We start from the raw sequence: 11,492 nt of genomic DNA on the forward strand, positions 1-11,492 counted from the left end.
TGCACAGTCACGCGCACATGCACATGCACAGTCACGCACACAGTCACATGCACATGCACAGTCACGCGCACATGCACAGTCACGCGCACATGCACAGTCACGCGCACATGCACATGCACAGTCACGCGCACATGCACATGCACAGTCACGCGCACATGCACATGCACAGTCACGCGCACATGCACATGCACAGTCACAGTCACGCGCACATGCACATGCACAGTCACAGTCACGCGCACATGCACATGCACAGTCACGCGCACATGCACATGCACAGTCACGCGCACATGCACATGCACAGTCACGCGCACATGCACATGCACAGTCACGCGCACATGCACATGCACAGTCACGCGCACATGCACATGCACAGTCACGCGCACATGCACAGTCACGCGCACATGCACGCGCACATGCACATGCACAGTCACAGTCACGCGCACATGCACATGCACATGCACAGTCACGCGCACATGCACATGCACAGTCACGCGCACATGCACATGCACAGTCACAGTCACGCGCACATGCACATGCACAGTCACAGTCACGCGCACATGCACATGCACAGTCACAGTCACGCGCACATGCACATGCACAGTCACAGTCACGCGCACATGCACATGCACAGTCACGCGCACATGCACATGCACAGTCACGCGCACATGCACATGCACAGTCACGCACACAGTCACATGCACATGCACAGTCACGCGCACATGCACAGTCACGCGCACATGCACAGTCACACGCACATGCACATGCACAGTCACGCGCACATGCACATGCACAGTCACGCGCACATGCACATGCACAGTCACGCGCACATGCACATGCACAGTCACGCGCACATGCACATGCACAGTCACGCGCACATGCACATGCACAGTCACGCGCACATGCACATGCACAGTCACGCGCACATGCACATGCACAGTCACGCGCACATGCACATGCACAGTCACGCGCACATGCACATGCACAGTCACGCGCACATGCACATGCACAGTCACGCGCACATGCACATGCACAGTCACGCGCACATGCACATGCACAGTCACAGTCACGCGCACATGCACATGCACAGTCACAGTCACGCGCACATGCACATGCACAGTCACAGTCACGCGCACATGCACATGCACAGTCACAGTCACGCGCACATGCACATGCACAGTCACAGTCACGCGCACATGCACATGCACAGTCACAGTCACGCGCACATGCACATGCACAGTCACAGTCACGCGCACATGCACATGCACAGTCACGCGCACATGCACATGCACATGCACAGTCACGCGCACATGCACAGTCACGCGCACATGCACAGTCACGCGCACATGCACAGTCACGCGCACATGCACAGTCACGCGCACATGCACAGTCACGCGCACATGCACATGCACAGTCACGCGCACATGCACATGCACATGCACAGTCACGCGCACATGCACATGCACAGTCACGCGCACATGCACAGTCACGCGCACATGCACAGTCACGCGCACATGCACAGTCACGCGCACATGCACAGTCACGCGCACATGCACAGTCACGCGCACATGCACAGTCACGCGCACATGCACAGTCACGCGCACATGCACAGTCACGCGCACATGCACAGTCACGCGCACATGCACAGTCACGCGCACATGCACAGTCACGCGCACATGCACAGTCACGCGCACATGCACAGTCACGCGCACATGCACAGTCACGCGCACATGCACAGTCACGCGCACATGCACAGTCACGCGCACATGCACAGTCACGCGCACATGCACAGTCACGCGCACATGCACAGTCACGCGCACATGCACATGCACAGTCACGCGCACGCGCACATGCACGCGCACACGCACATGCACGCGCACATGCACATGCACGCGCACATGCACATGCACATGCACAGTCACGCGCACATGCACATGCACAGTCACGCGCACATGCACATGCACATGCACAGTCACGCGCACATGCACATGCACAGTCACGCGCACATGCACATGCACAGTCACGCGCACATGCACAGTCACGCGCACATGCACATGCACATGCAGTCACGCGCACATGCACATGCACAGTCACGCGCACATGCACATGCACATGCACATGCACAGTCACGCGCACGTGCACGTGCACATGCACAGTCACGCGCACATGCACAGTCACGCGCACATGCACATGCACATGCAGTCACGCGCACATGCACATGCACAGTCACGCGCACATGCACATGCACATGCACAGTCACGCGCACATGCACATGCACAGTCATGCGCACATGCACATGCACAGTCACGCGCACATGCACAGTCACAGTCACGCGCACATGCACATGCACATGCACAGTCACGCGCACATGCACATGCACAGTCACGCGCACATGCACATGCACAGTCACGCGCACATGCACATGCACAGTCACGCGCACATGCACATGCACAGTCAGTCACGCGCACATGCACATGCACAGTCACGCGCACATGCACATGCACAGTCACGCGCACATGCACATGCACAGTCACGCACACAGTCACATGCACATGCACAGTCACGCGCACATGCACAGTCACGCGCACATGCACAGTCACGCGCACATGCACATGCACAGTCACGCGCACATGCACATGCACAGTCACGCGCACATGCACATGCACAGTCACAGTCACGCGCACATGCACATGCACAGTCACAGTCACGCGCACATGCACATGCACAGTCACAGTCACGCGCACATGCACATGCACAGTCACGCGCACATGCACATGCACAGTCACGCGCACATGCACATGCACAGTCACGCGCACATGCACATGCACAGTCACGCGCACATGCACATGCACAGTCACGCGCACATGCACATGCACAGTCACGCGCACATGCACAGTCACGCGCACATGCACGCGCACATGCACATGCACAGTCACAGTCACGCGCACATGCACATGCACAGTCACAGTCACGCGCACATGCACATGCACAGTCACGCGCACATGCACATGCACAGTCACAGTCACGCGCACATGCACATGCACAGTCACAGTCACGCGCACATGCACATGCACATGCACAGTCACAGTCACGCGCACATGCACATGCACAGTCACGCGCACATGCACATGCACAGTCACGCGCACATGCACATGCACAGTCACGCGCACATGCACATGCACAGTCACGCACACAGTCACATGCACATGCACAGTCACGCGCACATGCACAGTCACGCGCACATGCACAGTCACACGCACATGCACATGCACAGTCACGCGCACATGCACATGCACAGTCACGCGCACATGCACATGCACAGTCACGCGCACATGCACATGCACAGTCACGCGCACATGCACATGCACAGTCACGCGCACATGCACATGCACAGTCACGCGCACATGCACATGCACAGTCACGCGCACATGCACATGCACAGTCACGCGCACATGCACATGCACAGTCACGCGCACATGCACATGCACAGTCACGCGCACATGCACATGCACAGTCACGCGCACATGCACATGCACAGTCACAGTCACGCGCACATGCACAGTCACAGTCACGCGCACATGCACATGCACAGTCACAGTCACGCGCACATGCACATGCACAGTCACGCGCACATGCACATGCACAGTCACAGTCACGCGCACATGCACATGCACATGCACAGTCACAGTCACGCGCACATGCACATGCACAGTCACAGTCACGCGCACATGCACATGCACAGTCACGCGCACATGCACATGCACAGTCACGCGCACATGCACATGCACATGCACAGTCACGCGCACATGCACAGTCACGCGCACATGCACAGTCACGCGCACATGCACAGTCACGCGCACATGCACAGTCACGCGCACATGCACATGCACAGTCACGCGCACATGCACATGCACATGCACAGTCACGCGCACATGCACATGCACATGCACAGTCACGCGCACATGCACATGCACAGTCACGCGCACATGCACAGTCACGCGCACATGCACAGTCACGCGCACATGCACAGTCACGCGCACATGCACAGTCACGCGCACATGCACAGTCACGCGCACATGCACAGTCACGCGCACATGCACAGTCACGCGCACATGCACAGTCACGCGCACATGCACAGTCACGCGCACATGCACAGTCACGCGCACATGCACAGTCACGCGCACATGCACAGTCACGCGCACATGCACAGTCACGCGCACATGCACAGTCACGCGCACATGCACAGTCACGCGCACATGCACAGTCACGCGCACATGCACAGTCACGCGCACATGCACAGTCACGCGCACATGCACAGTCACGCGCACATGCACAGTCACGCGCACATGCACAGTCACGCGCACATGCACAGTCACGCGCACATGCACAGTCACGCGCACATGCACATGCACAGTCACGCGCACGCGCACATGCACGCGCACATGCACGCGCACATGCACATGCACATGCACAGTCACGCGCACATGCACATGCACAGTCACGCGCACATGCACATGCACAGTCACGCGCACATGCACATGCACATGCACAGTCACGCGCACATGCACATGCACAGTCACGCGCACATGCACAGTCACGCGCACATGCACAGTCACGCGCACATGCACATGCACATGCAGTCACGCGCACATGCACATGCACAGTCACGCGCACATGCACATGCACAGTCACGCGCACATGCACATGCACAGTCATGCGCACATGCACATGCACATGCACATGCACAGTCACGCGCACATGCACATGCACATGCACAGTCACGCGCACATGCACAGTCACGCGCACATGCACATGCACATGCAGTCACGCGCACATGCACATGCACAGTCACGCGCACATGCACATGCACAGTCACGCGCACATGCACATGCACATGCACATGCACAGTCACGCGCACATGCACATGCACATGCACAGTCATGCGCACATGCACATGCACAGTCACGCGCACATGCACAGTCACAGTCACGCGCACATGCACATGCACATGCACAGTCACGCGCACATGCACATGCACAGTCACGCGCACATGCACATGCACAGTCACGCGCACATGCACATGCACAGTCACGCGCACATGCACATGCACATGCACAGTCATGCGCACATGCACATGCACAGTCACGCGCACATGCACAGTCACAGTCACGCGCACATGCACATGCACATGCACATGCACAGTCACACGCACATGCACAGTCACGCGCACATGCACATGCACATGCACAGTCACGCGCACATGCACATGCACATGCACAGTCACGCGCACATGCACATGCACAGTCACGCGCACATGCACATGCACATGCACATGCACAGTCATGCGCACATGCACATGCACAGTCACGCGCACATGCACAGTCACAGTCACGCGCACATGCACATGCACATGCACAGTCACGCGCACATGCACATGCACATGCACAGTCACACGCACATGCACAGTCACGCGCACATGCACATGCACATGCACAGTCATGCACATGCACAGTCACGCGCACATGCACATGCACAGTCACGCGCACATGCACATGCACATGCACAGTCACGCGCACATGCACATGCACATGCACAGTCACGCGCACATGCACATGCACATGCACAGTCACGCGCACATGCACATGCACATGCACAGTCACGCGCACATGCACATGCACAGTCACGCGCACATGCACAGTCACGCGCACATGCACATGCACAATCACGCGCACATGCACATGCACAGTCACGCGCACATGCACATGCACATGCACATGCACATGCACAGTCACAGTCACGCGCACATGCAGATGCACAGTCACGCGCACATGCACATGCACAGTCACGCGCACATGCACATGCACAGTCACGCGCACATGCACATGCACAGTCACGCGCACATGCACATGCACAGTCACGCGCACATGCACATGCACAGTCACGCGCACATGCACAGTCACGCGCACATGCACATGCACAGTCACGCGCACATGCACATGCACAGTCACGCGCACATGCACATGCACAGGCACGCGCACATGCACGCGCACATGCACATGCACAGTCACGCGCACATGCACATGCACAGTCACGCGCACATGCACATGCACAGTCACGCGCACATGCACATGCACAGTCACGCGCACATGCACATGCACAGTCACGCGCACATGCACAGTCACGCGCACATGCACATGCACAGTCACGCGCACATGCACATGCACATGCACAGTCACGCGCACATGCACATGCACATGCACATGCACAGTCACGCGCACAGGCACAGTCACATGCACATGCACATGCACATGCACATGCACAGTCACAGTCACAGTCACAGTCACATGCACAGTCACATGCACAGTCACATGCACAGTCACATGCACAGTCACATGCACAGTCACATGCACAGTCACATGCACAGTCAGTCACGCGCACATGCACATGCACAGTCAGTCACGCGCACATGCACATGCACAGTCACGCGCACATGCACATGCACAGTCACGCGCACATGCACATGCACAGTCACGCGCACATGCACATGCACAGTCACGCGCACATGCACAGTCACGCGCACATGCACAGTCACGCGCACATGCACAGTCACGCGCACATGCACAGTCACGCGCACATGCACAGTCACATGCACAGTCACATGCACAGTCAGTCACACGCACATGCACATGCACAGTCACGCGCACATGCACATGCACAGTCACGCGCACATGCACATGCACAGTCACGCGCACATGCACATGCACAGTCACGCGCACATGCACAGTCACGCGCACATGCACAGTCACGCGCACATGCACAGTCACGCGCACATGCACATGCACAGTCACGCGCACATGCACATGCACAGTCACGCGCACATGCACATGCACAGTCACGCGCACATGCACATGCACAGTCACGCGCACATGCACATGCACATGCACAGTCACGTGCACATGCACAGTCACACGCACATGCACAGTCACGCGCACATGCACAGTCACGCGCACATGCACAGTCGCACGCATAGTCGCACAGTCACACGAGGAATTTACGCTTAGTTCAAATACAATGGATGTGTACGCACGTTCTAAGTCAAATTTATTTGCGTTTTGTCAATGAAATTATATTTTGATTTTTAATTAAAACATCACCAATACAATTTCTGTGACAAAAGTCAAATAAGTTTCACTTACTATGTGTGTGCACAGCACACACAGCTTTTTTTTGTTTGTCTTCCTCTATCAATATACTGTAAGTACAAATATAGGATAAATGATCTGTTGTCTAAATTTAGAATAGGTTGAACTTGATGGATGGATGTCTTTTTTCAACCTCATCTACTATGTGAGAATGCATGTTTATGCTATTAATGAACTTCTTTTCTCACTGCATTTCTTCCAACAGATAAATCCATGAGCAGAAGTACACCTGCAGGATGTCACACTCCTCTTTGCTCACCAGATTTTGTAAAGGAAGATAACAGTGTTGTTAAAAGTGATCAAGGAGAAAATTACTTGAAGCAAAATAAACCAACTAAGAGAAAGAGAAAATCTGTGAGAACTATGGCTAAGGAATCAGGTACACATGAAGAAAAAGACCCCACAACCTCCCACATTTATACACTGAGAGAACAAACTTCGACTGAACATGCATCTGCTGATATTAAGAAGTGTGACAAAGGAAACACTAATGCACAGAAAATTCACAAAAATGTGTCCGTAATGAAGTATGAGTGCAGTGAATGTGGTAATAACTTTAATAATAAATCAGATTATACAATTCACCAAAGAACACACACTACAGAAAGTCTGTATAAGTGCTCTGAATGTCAGAAATGCTTTACTTGTAACTCGGCTCTTGTTAAACATCAAAGAATACACAATTCCGAGAAACAATTCTCTTGCTCTAAATGTGAGAAATGTTTTTCCAATAATTCACAACTTGTTAGGCATCAAAAATCTCACACAGGAGAGAAGTCATTTGTTTGCTCTGAATGTGGGAAATGTTATTTCACCAAGTCTCATCTTGTTGCACATCAAAGAATTCATTCAGGAGAGAGACCATTTGTTTGCTCTGAATGTGGGAAATGTTTTTTTATGAAGTCTCATCTTGTTGCACATCAAAGAATACATTCAGGAAAGAGACCATTTGTTTGCTCTGAATGTGGGAAATGTTTTTTTACGAAGTCTCATCTTGTTGAACATGAGAGAATTCATACAGGAGAGAAGTCATTTGTTTGCTCTGAATGTGGGAAATGTTTTTCCCACAGTTCATCTCTTGCTACACATCAGGCAATTCACACAGGAGTGAAAGCATTTGTTTGCTCTGAATGTGGGAAATGTTTTTCCGGCCATTCAAATCTTGTTCAACATCAAGTAATTCATACAGGAGAGAAGCCATTTGTTTGCTCTCAATGTGGGAAAATGTTTTCCTTTAAGTCAAATCTGATTAAACATCAGGTAATTCACACAGGAGAAAAAGCCTTTGTTTGCTCTGAATGTGGGAAATGTTTTTCTCAGAACTCAAGTCTTGTTAACCATCAGAGAACTCACACAGGAGAGAAACCATTTGGTTGCTCTGAATGTGGGAAATTTTTTCCTCAGAGGTCAAGTCTTGCTCAACATCAGAGAACTCACACAGGAGAGAAACCATTTGTTTGCTCTGAATGTGGGAAATGTTTTTCTCAGAACTCAAGTCTTGTTAACCATCAGAGAACTCACACAGGAGAGAAACCATTTGTTTGCACTCAATGTGGGAAAATGTTTTCCTTTAAGTCAAATCTTGTTAAACATCAGGTAATTCACACAGGAGTAAAAGCATCTCACACAGGAGGAAACGCATTTGTTTGTGCTGAATGTGGGAAATGTTTTTTTCAGAGATCAAGTCTTGTTCAACATCAGAGAGTTCACACAGGAGAGAAACCATTTGGTTGCTCTGAATGTGGGAAATGGTTTTCTCAGAGCTCAAGTCTTGCTAAACATCAGAGAATTCACACGAGAGAGAAACGATTTGTTACCTCTGAATGTGGAAAAAGGTTTAACGATAGCTCCAATTTTGATAGACATCAGAATTCACACATGAACGAGACTAATTGCTCCTAATGTGGGAAATCTTTTACCGGAATTTCAGAGCTTATTAAACATCAGACACCACAGAAAAAAATAGTATTAAAATGTCACTGTGAAAATCATTACTTTTTGCTCTTAGAAAGTTCAAGACCTGAAGGTCCTTAAGTGATTGAAGAGGCCCTTAAAATAAAGGTTATATCTGCATTTTGGATGGAAATAGAAGTAAAAATGTATTTATAATAGCATATAGCTTTGTGGTAGACTGTATACCCATCCCGTAATCACATCCAGCAAAAGCCTCCTGCAGTTTTTCCTCTGTCCTGTAACTGTGCCGCTGATATTTGAAGCATGATACCTGCTGAGATGGGCTAGGATGTTTGGCCATGACAGATACTGCTCGACATTTCTCTGTGTGCACTCTGACCCTGAATGTCCTGCACGACTACTACTCATGTGAATTTCCGCGAGCAGGGGACCTTGACCAATGTGTGTGGGACATTCAGCAGGTGTAAGCGTGGAAAAATGTCAAGCAGCAAACTGCCCAGCAGTGAGTTGTAGCAGCAGTGGACCGCTGGCTTTGACAAATGTCCCATTCGTGAAATGTCCCATTTTGCTGATGGGGCCTTTGATGCTACGTGGATCACAGACAAAGTGGCACCCTTGGTTAGGAAATCATTAACTCCTTCTGGCCTGCTTCCCTCTTTTTTCAAATGTATGTTGTTTGCTGGCAAACCCTATGTGTAGCTGAAGATTATCAACTACCCTGAAAAGCCCATAGGGAACAATGGGGCAGAACATCTTTAAAATTCCCTTCCTGGCAGTTTTGCTTTCAAACTTAGTTGGGGAAGCCATTCACTGCTGTGTTGTCTCTCCTTGGACACACTTGACCATGCAGTAACCCCCTGCCTCAGCACCTCTCCCACCAGCTCCATGGATTAATTTCTCATACTGTAAGTTGTAGGAATTTTTACTACCCTCCCATTTATTTGCTGCTTGATGTTGAATATGTATGTTAACCCTTTGTGGGCTGTACCTCTCTTTATTAAATCTATTGTCATGACTGAGTGTTAGCGTATGTGGTTGGTTATTTTGTTGTATACTGTATTGTGTGGTATTTGCTTACTGTGAACCCTGTGACTGGCGGTGGCTTGAGTCCCATTATCCCCAATAACTGCTGAATGATAGTAGAGACAGATGCTGATCTTTTTCGAGTGGGACTGACTCCTTGTGTGATTCGGGGACTATCGAGAGTGGGTGCTAGTGTGGCCCTGTATAAGAGCATTGATCTTAAGTGGGTTCCCCCTCATAGCCTTATTGGTGGCAACCTGCAAGTGAGTTTATACTAGGATTGTTACATTGTATGCAGTGTGTTGTTGTCTAGTTTTGCTGTGTAGGAGCCTTGAGACTCCTTGAAATCGCAAAGGTCCCATTACCCACAGAAAGCACCAGGGCATATTAGTAGTCTTTTGACTCCCACTGAGAGCCTGCGGTTTACAGGAGTGTTACGTTCCCCAGTTATTAGAGTATAGAACTATGTGTCATTTAAGTGGTGCCATTCCACAAGGCACCTTCACATGAATGGGTTGTAAGGTATTTTCCAGTGCTCAATGCTGATTTATGGAATAATACCACTTAGTAGATATTGATCTAAATATCTTCAAATTTTTTACTAAATTCTCCGTTTCCATTTGAATTATCAGAACTATCTTCATTTTTTAACTTGGTAAAAGACAGAATTTGTAAAACTAATATTTTTTTTAGCTTATCAAAAAATATACTTTGTATGACATATATGCTCTGTACATAAAACAGAAGAAGAAAATACATCCCTTTTGGAATGTGATGACAGTAAACGTAGGAATACATTCAAATCAAACACCACAAAGGAGGAATTCACAATACATAATTGACACATTGATTGTAGTAGTAGTTTTGTAGTCTACTTATTGGAGTATCCATGTGGACGCCAATATGTATGGAGGACAAATAGACCAGTTAAAAGAAGGTTTTGCAGAACACATTTATACCATTAAGACAGGATTAACAACACAGTGTTTCTAACCACTTTAAATTTGTACATGGACAAGATCTGAAAGGGTTAAAATTTGTATCAATAGAAAGTACATTGCACGGGAGTGAATAGAATTACACAGATTTCTTATTGGAGTTACCAGCATATACACTCCTTTATACATGATTAAAAACTCACTTTTCATTCATTTTTCCTTTTTTATGCATTCATAATAAATGTTTCAATATTCTAGAATTGTGATCTTGTATATTTTTTATTTGAACTTTGAGATCTAGATATGTTTGTTTTCACTCTAAGAAATTAATTATTTCTTTTCAAAACTTTCTGATAAAAATATTTTAATACATTCTTTATAGTATTTTTTTCAGCAATGTTATTTTAGTTCCCATTTA

The 11,492-nt window shown here is 50.0% G+C and overlaps 1 protein-coding gene across 3 annotated transcripts in view; it reads left to right on the forward strand.

Annotated features, from left to right (window-relative positions):
* The window catches only part of LOC142465247 (uncharacterized), a 72,653-nt gene extending 62,525 nt beyond the window's left edge, over positions 1 to 10,128 (forward strand). For all 3 annotated transcript variants that reach the window (XM_075569246.1, XM_075569245.1, XM_075569247.1), the window contains one exon: positions 7,405 to 10,128. In XM_075569246.1, coding sequence (XP_075425361.1) covers positions 7,405 to 9,101 — 1,697 coding nt within the window. In that variant the 3' untranslated portion in view covers positions 9,102 to 10,128. The remainder of the gene's footprint in view (positions 1 to 7,404) is intronic.
* Positions 10,129 to 11,492: the final 1,364 nt, after the last annotated feature.

The sequence above is a fragment of the Ascaphus truei genome, chromosome 13, assembly GCF_040206685.1.
Source record: "Ascaphus truei isolate aAscTru1 chromosome 13, aAscTru1.hap1, whole genome shotgun sequence".
Lineage (NCBI taxonomy): Eukaryota > Metazoa > Chordata > Amphibia > Anura > Ascaphidae > Ascaphus > Ascaphus truei.